This window comes from Rhinatrema bivittatum, chromosome 3 (genome assembly GCF_901001135.1).
Source record: "Rhinatrema bivittatum chromosome 3, aRhiBiv1.1, whole genome shotgun sequence".
In the NCBI taxonomy this organism is placed as follows: domain Eukaryota; kingdom Metazoa; phylum Chordata; class Amphibia; order Gymnophiona; family Rhinatrematidae; genus Rhinatrema; species Rhinatrema bivittatum.
The window spans coordinates 265048343-265073043 of record NC_042617.1 but is presented as its reverse complement, the minus strand read 5'-3'; the positions used below and the strand labels follow the sequence as shown (position 1 = coordinate 265073043).

The window sequence follows — 24701 nt, the reverse complement described above, 5'->3', positions numbered from 1 at the left end:
GCTTGTCGCATTTTCTTGTTATCTGCTTCAATGGCAGAGGAAAAGGGGAATTGGATTCAGACAGCAACCAAGGAGGGCCCCGACTTTTACGGTCTGAGGAAATAAGCATGGGGGAAATAAGCATGGGGGTAACTTGTACCGAGCAGCAGTTACTACCCTTAACAGAAGGCATGGGATTACTAACCAATAAGCCTTGATGCTTTTGATGCAAATGCAACATCACTCTTCTCTTTGATTGGGGGGGAGGGGTTGGCAGGGAAAGGAATTGGATTCAGAGACAACCAACACAAGCCCTGACTTTTTTAGTCTGGGGTACTGATACTCAGGCATAAGGGAAAAAGCGCAAGACTACTTCTACAGCAAAGTCCATAAGCAAAGGACATCAAGCAGCACTGTCTGATTCATGGGTGTAACCTGAACAGCGGCAGATACTACCATGGGAAGCTTGCTGGGCAGGCTGGATAGAGCGATTGGTCCTTTTCTGCCATCATTTCTATGTGATTATATATCTCGCGAAAGCTGCCTAAGGATGTGCAGAAATGGAAATGTTCAATTTGGGATTGTTTGGTCCTATTTGAATAGTTGTAAAAAAACCCCCAAACAAACCTTTTTTCATGTAATTTAACAGAAAGATTTTCCCACAAAAATGTAGAAACTGTTGGAATTCACTGAGTTTATTTTTATTTTTAATTTAAATTATTACTTTTCAGACTTCACCCTCTCCCAAAATATTACCTGTAAAAGTAGCCTCTTTGTAGTTTGAGAGAAAAATTTAAATCTGCAAAAGTTGAAACTGACAATGTGTATGTGTGTTTGTGTTTGTGTGTAAATGAGATAAACTGTGTGTGTGTGTGTATAGGTGAGAAATCAAGTTCTTGCTATCTTCACTTTTCCAGTAAGACTTTTACACCTCTGCATTGCCTTACCACCACTTGTTACTGATCTTACATAGGTAGCATTAAACTGTGTGATTCATTTAACTCAAAATATCCTCAAATATAATTTGCCAAACAGCATGAATTCAGTATTCTAAGTAATGACTGGATTACATCTGTGTTATACTAGAAAATGTATTTAGAGATCTTAGATTATTGATCAGCTGCCAGTACCTTTTCGAGTCAGGGTGGTTATGTTCTTTCCTGCGTCTTCACTTTGCATTCCCATTCTATCCCTAACCATGTCCTCTCATACCACTCTTTGAAAATCTTTACTAAGACAGATTTCTATATATGTCAGTTTTCTGCTGTCCTGGAACTATCTGACCTCCTCACCTGGAGTGTACTAAGAAGGCAGACCCAGCATATGATTACATGGATTGCATGACTAGTGGGATGTCCTGACTGGAGTCCTGCACGTTAAATGTGGCAGTGTGGTAGATAGGGCTTCATTTCCCAATACCCCAGCTTTGTTGTTCTGTGTCTAATACTGTTGGGAGCTGTTGGCACCTTAAAGCATTGGATGGATTGGGAGCCTGAATCTTTTGAGTAAGAAAAAGGTTGGCTTTACCATCTGAGCTGCTACGATTATACCTTTAAAGGCTCAAGAACTGTTGAAATCATGGAGGCAGAGTGCAGATATGAAAAATATTACATAGATTACACACATGTGCCTTCCATGTTTACAGTTCTTTAATGTTTTGAAAATCCCTAATCCATATGAATTTAATTTTGTATGGGAGATCAGAGGTTCTGTATGTGTGCCATCATGATGCTTTTCCCTCAGCATCTTCAGTGGAGTTGGCCCATGTAGATGTTCAAGAGAATATTTAAATAAGGCCGAGTGACGAGTGATATATAAACACGTAATTTTAGCTTCTTGTGTTTCACACTGAAATCACTCCTAGAGTATGCTCTGTGTACATCTCCAGTCAGTATCAGATATATCTGATACCATCGGAGCAACTGTGCATGTCCAAAAGCAGATAAGGACCCCCCTTGCATACTATAATGACCATGATAATATATTATACATTAAAGAGCATGGGTTGGCATAAAATCTCAAATAAAGGGAGTTTATTTGGTTTTACTGACATAATGAATGAGAAAGTAAAAATCAGAATGGTGATGGCACCTTAATATTAAGATTGCTCAAATAAGGCGAACACTCCTTCCCATTCAGCCAATTCAAGCATGGGTTTCCAGCTTCTAATATATCAGGATAATTAATATCCCATACTAGGGACGTGCAAAAGAAAACATTTTGTTTCTGTTTATTCATTTCATTGGGACCCCAATTCATTTCAAAGCAAAAAAATAAATATTTGTTTATTAGTTTGATTCATTTTTCGATTGCCATTAAAGTCAATGGGGGAAGTATTGCAGCCTAGTTCTGGCTGCAGAATTGGGGCTTTCTTATCAATTCGGATGAAGCTTCTGGGGAGCAATCAACAGAAGGGGAAAAGAGCTCCAAGGTACTTAGACTGTGGCAAAGTGGCACCAAAGTGGCATGAATAGCCTAAGGTACCGTAAAGGGGCAAAGGGGTACCAGGAGTGGTAAGAGTGCTTTAACAGAGGTGCAAAGCAGCAGCAAGAGTGTCAAAAACACACCACAGCTTCATAAGAGGGCACCGATAACAGTTGCACGAACCTTCGAAGGCAGCACGAGAGGCAAAGTGGCACAACAAATGGCATCAACATCCAACAGCACAATGAAGGGGAACATTGCAAGAAGAAAGGGTGTCAGAAAAAATCCCAAAGCACTGATAAAGGGACAAAGCAGCAGAAAGACTAGCACCAACACACTGAGGATCCATGATACTGGCAAGAACACCACAAGGAGTAGAGTCATATGGTGTATGGCAGCAAGGCAGAGTGGTAGAACGTTGATAGGGGCAAGACAGGATGGCACAGTGGAGCTAGTCATGTCTCTGTGGTGTTGATATGGGCATGACAGGCAGGCATAGTGGAGGTAGACAGGTCCTTCTGGTGTTGATAGGGGCAAGACAGGTAGGTACAGTGGAGGTAGTCAGGTCCCTCTGGTGTTGATAGGGGCAAGACAAGTAGGTACAGTGGAGGTAGTCAGGTCCCTCTGGTGTTGATAGGGGAAAGACAAGGAGGCAGAGGAAATGAAGTCAGGTCCATGTGCTGATATATATGGAGCATATGAGGCAGGCAGAGCTGCTGCAAGGATTTAAAGTACTTTTATTCATCTTGCCATTCACAGGGAAAATCTGGAAACCCAAGCAAAGGCATGTTTATTTTCAAAAACACTAGCTTTTCCATCAACTCTGGTGCCAGCCTTGAGCGATGAGGGCTCATGATATCTCCTGTCATTGAAAAGACACATTCACTGGGCACCCTGGTTGGTGGACAGGACAGATATCACTGAGCCACTTTGGCTAGATGTGGCCAGACAGTGGACTTGTGTGCCCAATATCCCAGCGCATCTGTCTCCATGTTCTCAGTGGGCTCTGTGAGATACTGTGCCACTGACATTTGTGGTGTCTCCTTTGCCTGGGTGGGCTGAGAGTCCTTCTTGCCAGCTGCTTTCACTCTAGCCTATGCCAGAAGAGATGATTTTTTTAGGGGCAACATGGCTTTGGTGTACTGAAGTGGAGAGGAAGTACTAGTTGTCTCTGACAGAGTGCAGCTCCTGCTTGGGCTTGCACTACTCTCTAAAGTGCCCGCTGTTTCCTCCTCTGCTTCATGCCTAATATGTCTCTGCCTATGGCGCTCCTGTTCACAGACCTTTTCTAACAGCATGTTCTTCACAAATGTGAGACAATCGGACTGTAGGGCAAGTTTCCCTTTCACACGGGTATCACAGACTGTGGTGAGCATGTATGTGTCGTGTTTTGTTAAAGGTCCTAATCTTTCTTGCACCTGTTTCTGCAAAACGTCCAGACAACGCAGCATCTCTGCTGTCATTCCCATATCCTGTTTAAAGCCCTCCAATTTTTCCTCCAGAATATTAACTATAGGGATTGATGTCACCCAAGGTGGCACTTCTGGAACTCAGTTCCTCCATGGCGTCCTTGAAGAGCTTCAGGATTTTTACCAGCTGACTCATGACTACCCAATCATGATGCCCTATCTCCATTTCCAGAGAAAGATCATGAAGGGATGTCTGCTTCTCCACTAACCTCTGCAGCATCATATAGGTTGAATTCCACTGGGTGCCAAAGTCTTGAATGAGATGCTTGTGAGGCATCCCCAAATCAGTCAGCTTTTGATGGAGAACCTGCCCCACCTTCACACTTCTGTGGAAGTACCATGCTATGTTCCTGCACTTCTGTTTTAACTCCTACAGATATTCAGTGTCTTGGTACTTGGACTCCAACCCCAGAGCTGACTTCACTACCAGGTGCAGAGTGTGTGCAAAACATCGGATGTTCTGAAAGCCCCCTTCGGATATTGCCTTTACCATGTTTGCACCATTGTCTGTGACAAAGAACCCTGCCTGAAGATTCCTGGCTCTCTGGTGTAGCTGTCAGTCCTCCAGCATCTATCTGATGCATGCTAGAATATTGGCTGAGGTATGGGCCTCATCCGTCAGGTAGGTGTGCAGTAAAACCCACCTGCACCCTGATACTTGGTCACTGATAGAGCTGCTGCCTGCCCCTGCCTCAGCCAGGACCCACCAGTGTGCTGTCAGGGAGAGGTAAGAATGTGAAGCATTCATGGTGGTCCAGGTATCACAGGTGAAATGCACACTCCCCTCTGCCTTAGCTAGCAGCGCCTGGATGCAACTGCGACACTGGCTGTATAGGCTGGGGATGACCTCTCTGCTAAATGTGGTTCTGGAGGGGACTTTGTAATTTGGAGCTAAGACCTAGAGCAAACGCTTGAAACCCACATTCTCCTCTACCTGCAGGGGCCAGTCATCAAGGGCAATCATTTCCCTGAAGCTCCTGGTTACAATGTTTGAGGCTGCCTGCCTCCTTTCCTGGAATAGCGCTACCGAACACCACCCCATTTCCTCCATGGTGGGTTGTCGCTTCTGACACATGGCAGGGGGCTGCTGGCCTGCCACCTGACTGCTGGAAGGGGCTGAGGGCATGGGATGACTCTGCTCCTTTTCAACCACTTTATGCTGCCTGGGAAAAGGGGTCCCCTGACTGGTACTGCCACCATCCCCAGATGTCAGTACTGTTGGGTGCTGCTTCTGCATATGATGCATCATTCCAGAATTGGTTAGATGGCCCACTTGCTTGCCTCTGCTAATATCCCTGGCACAGTAATTATACTGAGCAAAACGCGGGTCCTCCCTCATTTTAAAGTGGCTCCAGATCACAGATTTCTTTTGTGATCCCTTCTCTTTAGCCTTCGGGGTGGATGCTGGCACTGGAGTTGAAGTAGTGGGTGGACCCTGAAGTAGTGGATGGACCCTGAGAAGCAGTAGTGGGTGGACCCTGAGAAGCAAAGCCAAGGGCATCAGTCACACTCTCTGCCTGCTCTAACTGCTCTTCCTTGTCATCCTCACCAGTTTCCTCTCTCTCCTCCAGCACTGAAGTGGAGGCTAAGATGGAACTAACTAATCCTCCTAAACCTTCTTCAGCTATTAGTTCTTCCATTTCTGATGAAAGGAATCCCATACAAGATGATTCTTCATCGGAATTAGAAGCAGTGACTGCACTACATTGTCAGCACTAACTAGAGAAGTATGCTGTTGCACTACAGCTTTTGGGTCTCATTTGCTTTCTCCATTGCCCCAAGTGCCTTGGATGGCTCAGTCTCCCCTTTCCTCACCTCCAAAACAACAGGGTCAGAAACAGGTGGTGGCGGTGGTGCATCATCTTTAAATTTAAGTTTTTTTCTGGCTGGAACTGCTTACCCCTCCAGAGATTTTGGATTGGAACAGGTCCCTTTTTAAATTTAATGGGGGACTCCCTCTTGAAGTGCCTCCTCTGCCAGTGCCAATAACATTTTTCTCTCGACCTCTACCTTTCCCTGACATCATGGATTTTAATGTCTCTGCCTACTGGGGATTTAAATTAAAAGGATTATTTCTTTATTGGTATTTCTTTATTTGTTATAATACAAAGCAGATAACACAGTCCCCTCAATAACATCATAAAGATACACAGATCACAACGCACGACAAGAACCACAAGCAAAATACATCTAGTCATACCAGCACTTCCCTTAGCCAAACTATCCAACACAAGAAACAGAGCAATCTCAATCGCAGGACCTAAATTATGGAACTCACTCCCAGATTACCTGAGCTCACAAATCAACATCAAAACATTCAAAAAAGAGCTCAAAACTTGGATATACAATCAAACTTTCAAAGATGGTATCGGTTAAACACACATAAATGTGATATCACATAACCACCTTCGGTTATGACAGAACAATAACAAGTCTATTATTGAAATCACTTAATCTGCAGATCACACACAAAAACACTACTATATAACGTTACGCGCAGTCCTTCTAAAAAGTAGTTATTATAAACACATCTCACCAATCATTATCCGATTTGATCTCTGATTCTCCACAGACTGCATCAGATACTGTCAAAATTTTCTAGGTTACAGTAAACTTCTCTGATTCCCTCCAGACTGCATCAGATAGTGTCTGACTGCATCAGTTATTGCCAAAATGTTCTACGTTACAGACTGCATCAGATATTGCCAAAATGTTCTAAGTTACAGTTATGTAAATTAAGATGTTAAACATTTTTAGTTATATAAACAGTCACTCCATGTTTTTGTTTCAATTTATTGCCTAAATGTATTAAGTTGTTGTAACTGTAAACCGGAATGAAGGCAGCTAGCTAAATTTCGGTATATAAAAGCATTTAAATAAATAAAATAAATAAATAAAATAAATAATGTACTGAACACCACTGTACCAATATATATGAATGTGGAAAACTACACACACACACACACACACACAGTGCAGTATCTTGCTGTACACTACAACTGGAGACTGCTCTATGTGTACAAAAACTGAAACTCCAGATAAAACACTGGAAGCCACAGCCTGACTACTCCTGCTGTGAGTCTGCAAGCAAAATTCCTACAGTACTCCTCTCTGTGCACTCACTGTGATGCTGCTTGTAGTTGTACAATGCCCAGACAGCCACTGCAACTCTCCCACTAACTCCCACTCCTACCACCCAAACCCTGCCTGCAACCTACCCCAGGGGGGTAAGATCAGCAGCAAAAGCAATTGCTGGCAGCTTGTCACTCCTTTTCTCTCAGTGGGTGAGACAGAGAGACAGTCTGAGTGCAGTCAAAAAAGCCTGGCTGCCTGGCACAGCAGAAATAAAGTACAAAAAATATTTTTCAGCAATTGAATAGCTCAACTTTGAGACACTGAGAGAGCTCAATCCAGCAAACAACCTTCTCAGATAGAACCTAAGAAGAAATTGCACTGTGGTACACTTGCTCAAGGTAGAAAAAAACACCAGGATCAGCATCACTAGGTCCACAGAGCAGCAACTGGCTGAATTAGAAAAATGCTTTGCTCTGATATGTTGGCATTCTGGTCTCCTTGCCAACCTGTCCGACCCACTCTATGACAGGGCTGTGAGGTCACTTATGATTCACAGGAAAGGACTGGTTGCTATGGATACTCCCACATGACCTTCTCCTATTGCAAAAGGCTGATAAGAAAGCACTGTGAACCAAACGAATGAAACTATTATGATATGTTTCATTCGTGGGGGGGGTCGTTATTCATTTCGCGGTTCCATGAATGAAACAAATAGGGACCTATTCGTTGCAGATGTCACATTCATTGTAAACGAATGCACATCCCTATCCCATACCCAATATTTAGCAGCCTTTTTCAAATAAAGTGCATGAATAAATATATTCACCTGATACAACAAATATGGTTGTAAATTTTTCTAAGGTCTGAATGGAAGGTAAATTGAACCCTTTATGAATATGGAAAGACTTCGTTCTTTTTCATATCATGCCGAGCTACATATGATTCCATTGCAATGTGCCACAACTTTACTGAAGAACATTCCTTTAATTTCCTCTGAACCCAGCCTCGCAGCCAGCTGGGTTCTTGGGCAATTTTTGAGAAAATCAGTAGTTCTGTATATTTTTACGTGCCACGGTATATAAGAATCACTAAATAAATAAATAAATAAATAAATAAATAATAGAGTAACTGTGAATTTCTCTTTTAAATCATTTCTTTTATTTTTTTTTAACATATTTATTACCTGCCTCTCTGATTTAAAACTTGCCCAAGGTGGCATACAAAATAACAGGCATAATTCATGAAAAACAAATAATAACAATTTAACATTAATACAATTAAACATACACAAAATCAAATCAGTTTCCATTTTTATCATATTCTACATTGTTCCCATTCTTCTGTTTCAACCACCCACTGAAAGCATATCAAATTTGTGAGAATAATTATAGCCTGGATTTTAAAGGCCTGTGCATGTAAAAATGGAGTTCAAAATGGAGTTCAAAAACAAACAAATAAAAAGGATGGATAGGAAGGGTTTAGGGGGTGGGAAGGAGAGGCAAAGAGGGAGGGAGTTTAGGTAGGGGTGTAGGGAAGTTCCGTCCCAGTCCACTCCTTAATTGGAGCAGACTGGGAGGGACCTGGGGAAGGCCCGATTGCTTCACTGCGCATAATTTGCAAAAATTCACACCCCCCCTTTGCACACACCACCCGCACATGTGTGCGGATTGTAAAATACGGTGCACATGTGTGCACAGCCATCTGATTTTATAACATGCAAGTGTGAATCTGACATTAATGCACAAAAATCTGCCCAACTTAAATATACGCCAATGAGGTGGAAAACTTACGCGCTCTCAGAAGAGTTTCCACCAATACCCATGAGAAACCTTACCTTAAGAGTTGAGCCCTATCAAGGGCCAAACCACAAGACAAAACTGACTCAGACTGTCGTGAAATATTGGGGCCTACCTGTCACACCCTCCCCCCCCCCAAGAAGAAAGAGCTGTCATAAGATGATGCAGATCCACATACCAGAGTATCATGGCCAATCCAGGGCCTCCAGAAGCACCTCACCTGGATGTCACGCTATCTTTTGCAATAACTGGACGATCATGCACCATGGCAGAAATGCATAGAGTAACTTCTCCTGTGGCCAAGCCTGAACTAGCACATCTACTCCAAGTGCTTGAACAACCCTCGTCAGACTGTAGAATCTCTCCACTTTCACATTCTTGTGACTCATCATTAGATCCAGAATAGGACACCCCTAGTGATCCACAATGAGGTTCCCATCCTCCCGGATCCAACTCATGGCAACTGAGATAATCCACCCACACACTTTCGATTCTTGCTATATGCAAGGCAGACAGTGCCTACAAATAAAGTTCCGCCCATGGAAGGAGGACATCCATTTCTAGAGAGACTTGCCTATTTCATCCCCTTTGGTGATTTATGTAAGCTATCACTCTCGCAATGTCTGACATAACTCTCACCACTTTTCCTTCCAACCGGTCTGCGAACTGCAGGAAGGCTAACCGGATCACTCAAGCCTCTAGCAGGTTAATGGACAAAGATGCCTCTTTGGGAACCCATTGGCCTTGAGCTACCAACTCCTGACAGTACGCTCCTTGGAGACTCACAACCATTGTGACCACCAACCAATCGGGAATCTCCAAATCCACATCTTTTTCAAGATGCTCCCTTCGTAATCACCAGAGCAACTTCCACCTCATTTCTGGCAGTAAAGTCAACGTCATATTGTATTCTTGAAACTGGGGATTCCATTGAGTTAGGAGGGTCACTGCAGAGGATGCATATAAGCACGCAGCCAAGGAACAACCTCTAGTGTCGTGGCCATTAATCCCATGTCTGCAGATATGACCAGATGAATGGACCGATCACCGAATGCAGGGTCTGGATCTGACCCCAGATTTTCTGGATACAAGACTCTGAAAGGACCACCCTTGCCTTGCGCCTTTTCGAACCAGATGCCCAGATACTCCAGAACCTGAGATGGCTGCAGGTTGCTCTTGGCTAAGTTCACTACCCATCCCAGGTGCTGTGACAACTGAACCACCCTGCTCGACCCCACTTGGCTCTCCTCTAACAACTTGGCTCTGATGGATGGATTAACAAGATGGGATTAACAAGAATGCCCTTTCTGAGGGCCATGGCCACGACTACCATCATTTTGAAAAAAAAGTTCTGAGTGCCGAGACCAAGATGAAGGGAAAACACTTGAAACTGGTAGTGCCGACCTAAAACTGCAAAGCGCAAATAGTGCTGATGTTGCTTGCGAATTGGAATATGAAGGTAAGCCTCTGAGAGGTCCAGAGAAGTGAGAAATTCTCCCTTCTGCACCGCCATGATCACTGATCCCAATGTTTCCATCCAAAAATGCATAACCCAAAGAGCTCGATTGAACCCCTTGAGATCCAGAATAGGTCAAAATGAACCCTCTTGCTTGGGAACCACGAAGTAAATGAAAAAGTGCCCTGTTGCCTCCTGATCCTTTGGAACTGGAACCACAGCCTTCAGGGTGAGCAGCTGCTGCAGCAAAGACTGGACCACTGACTTCTTTTCCACAGAGTTGTAGGGGGAAACCATAAAAGCATCTGAGAAAGGATGGATAAGTTCCAAAGCATACCCGTTGTGAATCACTTTGAAAACCCACTGGTTGAAAGTGATGTGAATCCACCTCTGATAAAATTGAGACAGGAGTCCGCCTATCTCTGGAACTGAAGGATGGACCCCCAAAACGTCATTGGGAGGATCAAAGAGTTCCGGATCCAGAGGTGACGTCCTTACCTGGCTTCTTTGCCCAAAAGGACTGAGACCTACCAAACATACCAGACCTCTGACTACTTATTATTTGTGATGGTTGGTGGATCCTTGGGCCGGTGGCAGATGACCACGCCCACAGGGGAAGATCCCGAGAGGGACCACCGGTCAGGCTCAGAGTTGGGAGACAAACACACAAGTTCTTTAGAACCACCAGAGGTGGCAGTAGTCAGCTGGAAGAGCCCAGCTGGGCTGTAGTCCCTCAGGCACTGGAACAGCGATCCCAGGAAGGCTGAGCTGTAGAGAAACTAAGATAGTGAGTAGGCAGAGCATGCAGAGTTCAGGAACAGAACCTTGATGGTAACACTCACACTGTAGTCTCTTAGAACAGCCCAGGAGCTGGAATAAAGTAGGCCCTCAAGGAGCGAGTACCTGGTTCCAGGGAAAGCTCTGAGAGAGAGATGGTAACTCACTGGTGTTGTAGGCAGCGGTGACTTCCTGGCAGAAGTTATATTCAGTAGCAGGTCCGGGAACGTGGGCCCTCGAGGAGCGAGTACCGGTTCTAGACTGCGACCTGAAAAGTAAAAGAGAGAGCGAGGCCCCCAAGGAGCGGGTACCCCTGGTAAAGTCCAAGGAGGCAGAGTAGCAAGGTATGCGGAGAGCGAATCCCATCCGCAGTGATACCTGGAGGCAGCTAGGTATGAATCCCTTTGCTAACTCAATTAGTTAGAGAAATGAAAGACCTTTAAATATCCGAAGATGATGATGTCATTTCAGGGGGACGCCCCTGAGGTTCGCGCCACTGCTGGTACTTGAGTCAGGGCCACACCGCATGCGCGCCCTTAGGCCTCAGGAGAACATGGCGGAAGGCAGCATCTAGCCGGTCCGGGAACGCCAGAAAAGGTTGGCAAGATGATGCCACGGCAGCCAAACTTCCATCAACCCAGGAGGGAGTCGCCAAAGAGGTAAGGAGGGCAGAGTAGAGACGTCGGGTAGCAATGGTCGCAACCCTACTCAAACCTCTGGAGGAGTGAAAATGCCAAGAGCTCTGAAATCGCCCCTTCACCTGAGAAAATTGGGGCGTAGACTTCTTATCATCTGTTAACTGAGGAAATTTAGACTCTCCCCACCAATCTGCCATCTTCTCTAACTCCTCCCCAAACAACAAGTGCCCCTTAAAAGGCAATTTGTTAAGGTTTGACTTCAAAACAGTATTAGCAGACCAGTTTCATAGCCAAAGGAGCCTTTGGGCTGCAATCACGGAAGCCACCCCAAGAGCCTCCTTGTGTGCCAAATCATAGCCGGCATCCACTAGGAAGGCAGCTCTCAGTTCCAGATATGGGTCATTCTCTCCCAGAGCTTCCTGAATCTCCTGGGCTTACTGTAACCCGGCCATAACCACCATACAACAGCAAGTGGAGATTTGGAGATTCATTGCCATCATTTCAAAGGCCTGCTTCAAAATGGCTTCAATCTTCCGATTTCAAGTATCCTTTAAAGCCGCACCTCCTTCTACCAGAATGGTGATCCACTTTGAAACCAAGGTATCCACCTTGGGAAACCAGAGCTGCTCCTTAGCTTTAGGGTTCATAAGATACAATCCTGCTAAAGAGTGACCTCCTTTAAAATTAGCCTAAGGTGCGCTCCATTCCAATTCTATCAGCTCCTGGATGGCCTCGTGCAGAGGAAAAAACAGAATGCTTTGCATAAGCCAACCATTACTGGGTTCTTCTTCAGATCCTTAGCTGCTGCTGGCAAGGTCTCCTCACACACTTCAAGGTCTGCAAAATTAAACTGGACATCTCGGGGAGATCTCCCCCTCTTTCAAGAATGGCTCATTGGGATCCCCCACCAAGGATCCCGACTCCCCACTTAAGTCTCCTGAAGGATCCCCATCTTCACCTTCTCTTCCTTCAGTCTGTCTATGTCTCTTCTTCCCCCTTCTGAGAGGAGACAAGGACTTCTTGGAATGCTTCCTAGGCCATGAGGTAGGAGACTTCTGAAGCAGGTGATCTCTATCTTCCTCCCGGAGCCCTTCCTGCCCCTGACAGAAAGCCTGGAGGTCCTTAAAAAATGTCATCCACGAAATGGCAGAAAGATCCATCCTCGGGGTAGGCAAAACCTTCTCTGAACCCATTCCTGAGGGGATTGGTAGGAGAGGAGGCGGAGAAGACTCCTCACCCTCCCTGGTAGAAGCAGCTGCCATACCTTCTTCCTGTAAAATGGGAGCATCTGAAGTCCCTGCAGGGACAAATTCCCCTGAGGAGACATCTCCCTTGTCCTCAACACACTTTTGGCACATATTGAGGAACCTCTTGGGACTAAGGACCTTCATATGGCATGCAGAGCAGATGCAAAGCTTCTTCCCGTGTTGTTCCCCTGACGCCATCTCACTCTCTCTCTCTTCCCTCGATAAGCTGAGCAAACGCTTCCCACCGCGTGTCTCAGCAGCTCCTGCAAACCTAAAATGGCGCCTGCCACATGTCTCTGCACTGCCAAGATAACACCCAGCCAGTCTAAAAATAGCCCGCAGCACTCCTCGACTGTGTGGTCCAGCACAGCTACAATCGCAGCTGCCTCTTTGACCGGCTTAGTAATAATCGCATCAACACCTGCTCTCCATGCTGCCTGATGCATGTGTTCTTTTTTTTTTTTTTATCAAAAACTTTCTCGGCCAGATGTACTGAAAAGATTGAACTGGCCTGCAGCAGACAGAATAGCAGGGAGCAGAAAGCAGAGGGAAGAAAGCAGGACCAAACAGAGAAGAGGACTATGCAGCAGGGCTGAGCCCAAAGCCTCCTTACCCTACCGGAACTCTTCTCCTGTTAGGAGGAGGGCTAGGACTTAGCCTTCACCTCACTCCTGTCATGATCTGTCTCCTGAAATGTTTTCCAGAACTCAACTGAGGGAGTGAATGCTATCACCACAGGAGGTCAAAATGGCCTGTTCAATCCTGGCAGGCCAAAATCAACAAGTAAGGATGCATGTCCACCACCTGCTGGAGATAGAGAAAAAGTGACTGGCTGGTGCCTAAGCAGAGCTATATGAAGGTGACATCATTTAGTCATTGTTCTCCATCTCCATCTGCTGGTTGGGGTGTACTACCCACTAGTGTGGACTGGCTTGCCTAGATGAAGAGGAAACTGATATAATCCATCCTTTTGCTAAAAGTGTGACACTCTACCTAACAAAAGCCCAACTAATTAGTGCTTGTACAAATAAAACTCAGGTTTATAAGATTCCAGATTATGAAAGAAGAAAATCCCATCATTAGATGTCATCTCTGGAGATGTGATTTTTGTCCCCTACCACTTTCAAGAAAGAAGCCCACATTTTTGGCATATTTAAATATCTGTCCCTCACATAGAAAGTAATTAACTCCAATGTAAGTGCTGTGCATGCCAATTGAAGCCAATGTTTACTGATGGCATAATCTGTAACTTCCAGTGTCTTGCAATATTTTGCATTGCATGCACTAAACGATTGTAAGCACAATTGGATGCTAACTTCTAGTGGAGATAAGGCATACCTTCCCAAACCTGTCCTGGGGACCCCACTGCCAATCGGGTTGTCAGGAAATCCACAATAAATATGTATCAGATAAATCTGCATATATGGAGTCTCCATGAAATGCAAATTTATCTCATGTAAATTCATTGTGGATATCCTAAAAACCCGACTGGCTGTGGGGTCCCCAGGACAGATTTGGGAAGCCCTGAGATAAGGAAATATTACTAGTTTCTCCTAGTAATCAGCCAAGTGATCCAGCTGGAAGCAAACTCCTGATATCTTACAAATCCGGAAGAATATCTCTTGCCAATATGCTTTAATTGATCAGCTCATCCACTCACCTCTGAAATTTTAGAGTGATGCCATTGGTTGGCCCCTGTGACATAGCAAGGGCAAAGGCTATCGGCACCATTTTGAATACCAGCAGCCGACGGCCCAAGTGCAGGAGATCGCTCCAGGACCCCCGCTGGACAACCAGGGACTTTTGGCAAGTCTTGGGGGGTCAGGAGGGTGGTGGTTTTATTCGTTAGTGATACGTTGCATTCGTGGGGGTTCGCCATACATTTCGGAACCCCACGAATGCAACGAATAGTGACCTATACGTTGCGGATTGCGCATTCGTTCAAAACGAATGCACATCCCTAGAAAATCCTGCAACCTGAACATACAGGAAAACCCTTTAAGAATAGAATAGCTATAGAGTCACCCTATAGCTCTATGTCTAGGGGTTTAAGCTAAGCCAAATTACCTTTTAATCTGACATGAGTGCAGATGAATAGCGTCCCTAGGGCATAATCCTACTGATTTGAGCATGCCAGCACTAATATCTGCTGAGAAATAGTTTTGCCAAAGAAACAACTGACTAAGCATAGTTAATGGAGAACTTGTAAACCATAAGAAAGCAATCTGTGATCCCTTACTTTTAAACATTAGGGGGTTTTGACACAGGATGAAAATTTCCAGTGGGGCATAAATAAAGCCACTGAAGTTATCCTCAAAAGTTCATATTTGAGGCTCATCCATTTGACAGCATAATTTTCTGTGTCTATTCATAAAGTTGAAAAACAAAGTCACTGATCTTTAAATAAGTTTTGTTTTTGTTTTGTGCTGCCATGCAATACGAGGGAAAAAGGCCGGTAATAACCATATATGCCAAAATTATACTGTGAGAAATATGTTCCAAATTTTCATTTTGGACTTTTCCTGGCAGCTGAGCCTTTTGCAGAAGAAACAATAATAAAAAAAACAAAAAAGAAACAAAAACAAAACCCAGACAGTTCAAAGTCTGCTCGATATTCTGCAGGGACACAAGCATATGACATCCTCCTAAATTGGCAGTGGCTCAAATTATATTTCCACAAGACTAATGAAATGAGAAATGTTGTTTTGAGCTTCTTGCCGTGTCAGACAATATAAAACATCAGTGCCCTTCAGTTAATCAGAACCATCTACCCAACATGATTCACCTGATCCAAAAACAAACCTCAGAGCAGGATGGAGACTGAATGTCACTTGGTAGGTTTGTTCTGGATAATGGCATGTACTTAATTATTACTGTACTAGGAATCAAAAATGAATGTATCCATTTTATCAGAAGGAGATATTGTTTTGAGTGGAAAACAAACTGTATACTTTTAATGATTTTTTTTTAAAGACATGATTTATTAAGTCACCAGTTTTTGTTTAGCTTTGTTTTTCTTTTTTGAAGTATTAGTCTGGAAGCCACATGTGCAACGTTTATTTTGGCAAGAGTCCAATCCTGTCATCTCCTACAAGAATTTACAGCCCTATTTGCAGGATAAATTGAATATACCTAGCAGGCTACTGAGGAGGCGAGCAGACAGGGAACTGATGCAAAACTCGGTGATACACTTTGCTGCCATTATCAGTAACATTTACTTCTTACCCTATTGATTTTATCTCAGTTCTTCAGACTAATGTGGATACAGAGTCTTGCACTACTGCTTGTTTACAGCAGCAAAACTTTCTTAGCATGAGTGCTTTTATTAGAAAACAAATTCTTAACTCCAACAGCCTTTTAGTTGGAAAGCTCTCTTCTGAAAAGTCACCATTTTCACCCTTCAGGTATTCGAAACCCCACAGGTGGTTAGCTGACCTGCATTGGTGGAGTACAGTCCTCATGCACCTCTTCATAGAAATGCTTCTGCAATGCTCCCCCATTAAACTCAAATTGAATGTCTTCCACCTCACTTTAAAGGGATGCCACACTGCATACTGGTCAGTTCCCAGACTAACTGAACCATTATCCCATGAGCAGCCACACTTACCAGGCACGCTCCGGTGATGTCATCACAGGCATCAGCATGACCAAAGCAACGGCACTGTTCACAGGTTCCACCGAAGAGCGTGTCGTTTACTCGCCTATGCCCAGGTAGGCAAGACTATAAAAAAAAAAAAAGATACCAATTGTCAGATGGCTAGTCAATCTTTTCTCACTACTGTTAACTATTTCTTTTTTTTTCACACACTGAATGCTATATTTGGAGAGCTGGCGAATGCAATCGTCAAATCTTGAAATAAATGAATCCTCCAATGGAAATGTACTTATTATTTCCTTGGCACTGCTGGGTTACACTGACCTTAGGTTTACTGGCAGGTGCAAGATTAGGGGACGCAATAGCTTGATCCTTTTTCTGAAACAGTAGGAGAAAAATAGAGAAAGAGGAAGAGAAATATGACAGTTTGAAGGCCAAAGAAATGTTGAAAAACAGCCAGAAGATCAAATATTACAGAAAAGAAAGTAGAAAAACAGTCCCTTTGAAATAGCTCAGCTGTAAATAACGCACCATAAAAAAATTTTCAGTCTTTTGATTTTCCTTAACAAAGGCTAAATTAAATTGCTAGTACAAGTTAGTTTAACGCTTGTAAACTTCTGTTGTCAGATAATTTTCCTTTGTTACGCTACCTTAAGTCCAAGTTTCTCCCTCAGATTTACTCATGCATTGCCATTGTTTTTAATTCAAACTTTTTAATGTCAGCTATTGTATTTTTGTTTGCAGGAAAATTAGTTCGAAATAGGGGTGTCCATCACTGACAGCACTCTGTGGAGTCCCGATCTCCTCCTTGAATATATTAAGCCATATGGTATTTCTACATGGTACAGCTTATGACTGAAATTGGTGAGCGAGGCAAAGCTACAAGGGCAAGATTTAAAGTCAAAATGCAAAGTAATAGACGAGTTTGTTAGATACATGAAGCTTCTTCTGTACTATGACAGAGTGAAGTCTTTCTTCATACAGAGACACTTTTTGATATAATCCTAGTTCTAGCATATATATATATATATATATATATATATATATATATATACACTAACCCATATGCACAATTATGCATAGAAAAATGTCCAGGAAATGAAGTAAGAAGGAGGGGTAAAAGAATTGGGCCAATCAGATTCTTATGCACTGTTTATTTAAAGTGAGAGAATATCTGTCCCGGACTGTGCCAGTCCTGGTGATAAGGAGATAAGGCTTTGACCAGAGCTAGAAGGATGCTAAGATACATAGAAGGAGGTGTAACCAGTAGAAAAAAGGAAGTGATAACGCCTTTGTACAGAGCATTGGTGACAATTGCCTCCCAAGGCAAAGCATAAGCACAGAGGATCTTTAGAGATGCAAACAAGCAAAATGAAAGCCGGAGATCATTTGGGGTGTAATGGCAACGCATCAGGAATAAAATTGGGAAGACTAGAAGTGTCTTATAATCCTTATTGATATTTCTATGGTACAAGAGACTAAGGGGAACAGCAATTAATGACTTTAAAATAAAGAAGGAAAAATGTGTGTCCTAGTAGGGCAAGCTAGTTTGTTTGTGAGTGACTCTCTGTGCCACAAATATGTTCTCAGCGTTAATCCTTTTTGTTGGGGTGAGTGTAAGAGCGAGATGGGGAGCGTCATAAACACCAAATGGAAGAAGACGTTTGATAGATTAAATGCATTGTGAGAAATAAAATAACTAAAGTTGCATGGTGGTTCCCAGTCATCCTACTACTAATGCAAAGGTCAGCTTTTGCCATCAAGTGTTAACTACCTTATTAAAAAAAAAAAAAAAAAAAAAAAGGAAGGGAAGGGAAGGGACCTATTTCCCATTTATTTCTTCTGCCTGTAGGTATTCTTTGTCCATGCATTTGGTATTCTAAATGAAGGTTCATTCCATTGCCATGAAACCTCCTGCTCTGATATGTGTTACATTAATTCTCAGACCTGCATGACAGCCCATGCTTGGCCCTACTGCTTTGCTTTCTGGCCTACTCATGCTTGCTGATGTGATAAATCGGCTTCTTGTTGTAGCTCTTCACTTCAGAGCCACTTCATTTACTGCTTGCACAGTTCACAGATAGTTCTACTTCCATTGCACAGCCTCGATAAGCTTGCAGGATTTTGGCTAGGCTTGATCCAAGCAACATCTCTATCTGCTACCCAGCCTATCTGAGATAGTGGGTAAATTTAGATTTCTGGCCCACCCACACCTTAGAGCTTTGTCCCTCTGCCCTCCAAGCCCTGAGTTTTTCATTCTACGGTCTTCTTTTTCCCTTTGAGCTAGCCCTGGGCACGCTCTGCAGTTAAGCTGGCTTGACTGTGTTTTCCTGATGTGTAAATCCTGTTATATTTTTAAATTTATACAGGTAAGGTTAACATAGTAAGAGAAGTCCATATTTAAATCGTTTTTCTTGCTATATTATGGACTTAGCCGAACAAACTGGGATTTTAAAATCCTGTTGTGCTGACTGGTTCCAATTTATCTAGTTATATGTTTAGCCAGATAAAACATCCAGATAATTTGAATGCATTTTGTGGGCATTCCAGAGAGGGACTAACTTCTCTGGATAACTTATCTGGATAACTCCAATATTCAGAATTATCTGAGTAAGTTACCTGGATAAGTCTGGTCATGTTGAAGAGCAGTTCTATACTGCAGTTATCCATATAACTTTATATAGATAACTTGGACTTTATCTGAATATATTGAGCAGAATGCATAACTAGCAGCATTCCCGCTAAATATCTAACAGGCCGATACAGAAAAACGCGCGGGAGAGCTGGCGAGCGCCCGCTCTCCCAGTGCGCGCACAGGCCACTTTCCTGGGCGCGCGATTCAGGAGGGTGGCCTATGCAAATTAGGGCCCGCGGTAAAAGGAGGAGCTAGGGACACTAGCGCGTCCCTAGCGCCTCTTTTTTTAACAGGAGTGGCGGCTGTCAGTGGCTTTGACAGCCGACAGTCAATTTTGCCGGTGTCGGTTCACAAACCAGCTGACAGCCACGGGTTCGGAAAACGGACGCCGGCATAATTGAGCGTCCGTCTTCCGACCCGCGAGCCGCGGGCATATTTCTAATTTTTTTTTTTTTTTTTACTTTTTATTTATTTTTGGGGCGTCCGACTTAATATCGCTATGATATTGTCGGAGGGTGTACAGAAAAGCAGTTTTTACTACTTTTCTGTACACTTCCCCGGTGCCGGCCGAAATTAACGTCAGCGTGCGCATGTTATAAAATCGGCCCATCCATGTGCTCGCACCAGGAACCGTGCACACTTGGACGCATGCCCCTCTTAAAATCAACCCCAATTTGAGCAAGTAAAGTTCTTTTCTAAGAGTGTTAGTATAGTCGGTAGTCATACTCCATGTCTGGCAGCACACTGTTGGAAAATACTATAGGCTTTTCAATCAGAATGGCTTTCCAAGACGTTTTTCCAGTGATGTATTGCTTTCAAGAAAGACGTCTGATAGCAGGAGTTTTACATATTCTTAACCTTTTCTAGTGCAGGATGGAGCTACATGCCTGTGCATGCCAATGCCTGTACCAGATGCAGCACTTATATTGGTTATGGGCCCTACCTAGAGAGAAATGTGTTAAATATTCTCCTCAAATGTTTGCTGTGCTGTTATGTATTGGAGTACAATCATGCAATGATTACTGTCTGTAAAATTTGCACACACACACATATATATATATATATATTATATATATGTCCTATCCTCAAATTCTGGCTTTGTGGAGGGAGCGTGGAGAGACTCTTTGAGATCTCCAACAGTTGACCCTAGTCAAAGACCTGGAATAGAGGAGTTTAGGAGTGGAGCAAATTACTTGCTACAGCACCCCCATATGGTGATAGTTGCAGTGGTAGTTTCCTGCCTGCTAAGTGTAAGCAGGATGATCTATGTGGAATTTTTGGTTAAAAGTTGAAGTAGAAGTAGTAATTTTTCCTTTGTTCATACCCCAACTCCTGGTGGGCTAGGCCTCACATTATTGGCAGCATAGGATAGGAAGAAGGCAGATACTTTGCTAGTCCAGAGCCTGGCTGGTGAGGTTGTTTCAGAATTTCTGGACTATAGTTTTGAAGTTTCTGGGAAACCCTAGTCCTGGATCAGGGAGGAACATCCCCTGAACTGAGAAGGATAGAATGAGAGATGCCTGCTTGCTCCATCTCACACCCAGTGGATGGACAGTGATGACTCTGTGCAGTGTGAATTTGAATATTTTTGTGAAGTTTTGCTTTTTTTGTTTGGGAGGCAGTTTTTGCTAATACCCTTCCTGCCCAGAAGTATGGCAAGGAAGATTTCCCTGTTAACCTGGGTATTGGAGCTGTCAGTCCTAAAGATCCTATTTCATCTGGAAATAATTCAGAGCAAGAGGATTTTCACCCCTTGTGGAGTCCTGGGAAGAGAAAGGAAGACTGGGAAATGGAGCACTGGTGAATATCTGGACCTCAGGTATTTTTGGGAAGTGAATTCTGTCACAGCTATGAGACCCTGACGCACCTGTGATGCTTACAATTCCATGACTTACTTAAGAAGGTGTGACTTTTTCAGGACCCCAATACTGAAGGACACTTACACAGATAGAAATTTAGAGAAACAGAACGATTGCATGATTTACTCATAGACCACTTAGCAGACATTATGTTCCTAACTGAACCCTGAGCACATAAGACCAGCTCCCCCCAGTTCCTCCAAATCTGTCTGAAGAATTACAAATATGCCCACTCTCCAGGCCAAAAGAAATGGGGGGAGTGGAGGTAGTAACACTCTTTAAAGAAACCCTTGGCTTAACCCACACCACTATCTGGGAACTTAAGAGACTTGGGACTATACTCCTCCATTTGAACCCTTAGCATCTCTCCTTGATTTATTGCCCACCACGTCATAAGGATGAAACCTCCAAGAACTCCTAACAATATTTGAAACCAAACCTCCAAGAACTCCTAACAATATTTGAAACCAAATCCCACACACCTTCCACACAAAAACACCATAAAACTATCTCCTTCCGTAAACACTGTAGTACAGAAGAGATCAACCTAGCTTTCGACAAAATATCCAACAATATCGATCTCACCAACCCAGACACTGCTCTCCACTCCTGGAACAATCTCACAACGACCATAGCCAACAAGATATGCCCCATCATCCACAAAGAAATACCCATTGCACAATGTGAGAAAAGAAAACCTTGGTTCTCCACCAATTTAAAAACAATGAAACAAGAACTAAGAGCTAAAGAACGCGCCTGGCGCAAACAACCATCCACTACACTTAAAGCTACGTACAACAATACCTTGCACGCATACCGTCATGCAATTACCCAAGCCAAGCGTGATTTCCACGCAGCTAAGATCCATGACTACCAATTTAATGCAACTGCCTTATTCACATACGTATCAGAACTCACCGACCAAAACACACCTACCCTCAACGAAACCATCTCCAACAAAAGATGCGAAGAACTAGCTCTCTACTTCAAAAACAAAGTCGACAATATCCTACTTCGCTTCCCAGCCAACATCACCCCCCTCACCCCCATCCCTAATGACAAAAAGATCACCCTTAGAGAATTTGACCTCACCACCAACATAGAAGTAGAAGCTATCCTAAAAAAGATGAAACCTGCCACACACCCCTCAGACACCATTCCCTCAAAAACCCTTCTCTCTATTACCCCCGCCATCACCAAACCTATTAAGGACCTAATCAACTGCTCCATTACCGCAGGTAGTGTCCCAAACCCACTCAAACTGGCCATAGTTAAGCCCCTCCTGAAGAAATCCACCCTTGACCCCACAGACCCAGCCAATTACCGCCCGATTTCCAATCTTCCTTTCTTATCCAAAGTCCTAGAGAGGGTTATTAACAAACAACTGACGGACTTTTTAGAAGACCACAATGTCCTCCACACTAAACAGTTCGGTTTTCGTAAAGCCCGAAGCACCGAAACCCTACTACTGGCCATGACAGACACCATACTCAAAGGTATGGATCACGGAAACTCGTACCTCCTCGCCCTACTAGACATCTCAGCTGCCTATGATACAGTCAACCATCAAATACTAATGGCCCGCCTAGCAGAAATAGGCATCGCAGGTACAGCTCTATCATGGCTCTCCTCCTACCTTACAAACAGAGAATACGTAGTAAAAATCGACAAGCACGAATCCTCACGCATACCTATCACGCAAGGTGTACCCCAAGGCTCATCCCTATCCTCCACCCTCTTTAATATTTACCTCCTACCCCTATGCCACCTCCTCTCCGACCTAGGCCTGAATTTCTTCCTATATGCAGATGATGTGCAGATTCTCATACCGTTTCAAGAATCCATAAGCGAATCCTTGCAACGATGGGAATCCTGCCTCACCACCATAAGCGCCTTGTTATCTGAACTCCATCTAGCTTTAAACACTTCTAAAACAGAATTACTTATCATCTCCAACCAACCTGAACGTTTCACTCTCCCCATGCAACAGAACACTCCTCAAAATACTACCACAACCCTATCACAGACCCAGTCTGTAAGAGACCTGGGCGTTTTCATAGATCAGCACCTAAGTTTTAAACCCCACATCAAAACTCTACTTAAGGGGGGTTTCTATAAACTTAACATCCTAAAAAAACTCAAACCCCTCCTCCACACCAATGATTTCCGCACAGTCATACAGACCACCATGCTCACAAAATTAGACTATTGCAACTCCCTGCTACTAGGACTCCCCGCCACCACCATCAAACCCCTTCAGATTCTACAAAACTCCATGGCCAGAATCATAACCGGTACGCGCAAAAGAGACCACATCACCCCCATACTAAAGGACCTACATTGGTTGCCCATCTCCTTCCGCTCACAATACAAAACCCTCACCATCCTTCACAACACCCTACATAAACACAACCACACCTGGCTCGATGAAATGCCTCATTACCGCTCCTCCAACCGCCCCACAAGAACAACCCATACAGGTACTCTCCACATCCCATCCCTCAAAACAGCACACTCAACTCATACCAGAGGGAGAGCCTTCTCTGTCGCCGGCCCCACCCTCTGGAACTCCCTCCCCACCCTCCTACGCCAAGAGACATCCTTTCACAAATTTAAGAAAGGAGTCAAGACATGGCTTTTCCGACAGGCCTACCCCGACACAAATCAAATTTAACATCCCCTTTAGCCCCCTTGCTCTACCTTATACCCCTTGCTCCCCCCCTTTCCCAGGTCCTTCCTCTGAAGAAAACCTTTACCCCATTGAATACCACCTACTTCAACTCTCCATAATCCTACCTAGTTAAGCGAGTCCATGTATATTAGCCATCTGTACATGGTATCCCTCTTTTCTGCCTTTCTCTCCCCTCACTTCTTCAAACAAGCCTTTTCTCCCCCTCCTTTCCTTTTCCCACTTTCTCTCCCCGTTTTCCTCAATCTATACCTTTCTTTTCCCTTACTTATCCCCCTTTTCCCACCCTTCCTACCTTCTACCCCTTACCCTCTCCCCCCCCTCGCCCTACCCCCCGGCCTACCCTTCTTACAAACCTACACTCCTCGTTGTCCTTTAACATTATTTATTTTGTTGTATTGCTTTTGGTTTTTCTGTTTGTTGCTTCTCGTTTTAGTAACATCCTATTGTTTCAATGTCATACTGTTATATTGTTATATTGTTATACTGTATTTCCCAATTGAGTTCTATGTAAACCGGCATGATGTGTTTCACGAATGTCGGTAAATAAAAGTTAATAAATAAATAAATAAATAAAATCTGAAATAATATTAGAGCACCCCTAATACTCATTCTGGATAACTTCAGTGTCAATATTGATGATTTGTTATCTTTGCTGGAAGCAATAGATCCCTCCCAATTAGTTCATGAGCCAATTTATGAAGTAGGTCATACACTCTTGACCCTTCCTTTCCTTCACAAGAACTATCACTAAAATTCACCTATACCACCTCACTCATATGAATAGACTACTACCTCGAAATGCAAACTTTTCTAACCCATAAACCTTTAAAGGAAGAATCCTCAAAACTGATCAGATCAACTGCTCACTGAATTCTGAAACTTATTAGAGACTCTTCAAAAAATGGAATTGAACAACGCCACCATAGCTGACTTAGGAAACTTTACCACCACCATAGCTGACTCTTGGAACTCCGATCTCAAGAAAATCCTGGATGAGCTCACCCCACACAAAGCCATAATCATAAAATACCTTAGGCCCATCCTTGGTACACTCCAGAA

At 43.7% G+C, this 24701-nt stretch overlaps 1 protein-coding gene across 1 annotated transcript in view; it reads right to left on the bottom strand.

Moving 5' to 3' along the window:
* Positions 1-24701, bottom strand: part of LAMA2 (laminin subunit alpha 2) — a 1492466-nt gene that overhangs the window by 644165 nt on the left and 823600 nt on the right. Inside the window, 1 exon segment of the mRNA XM_029596813.1 lies at positions 16469-16582. Within this exon segment, the coding sequence (XP_029452673.1) occupies positions 16469-16582 (114 nt within the window).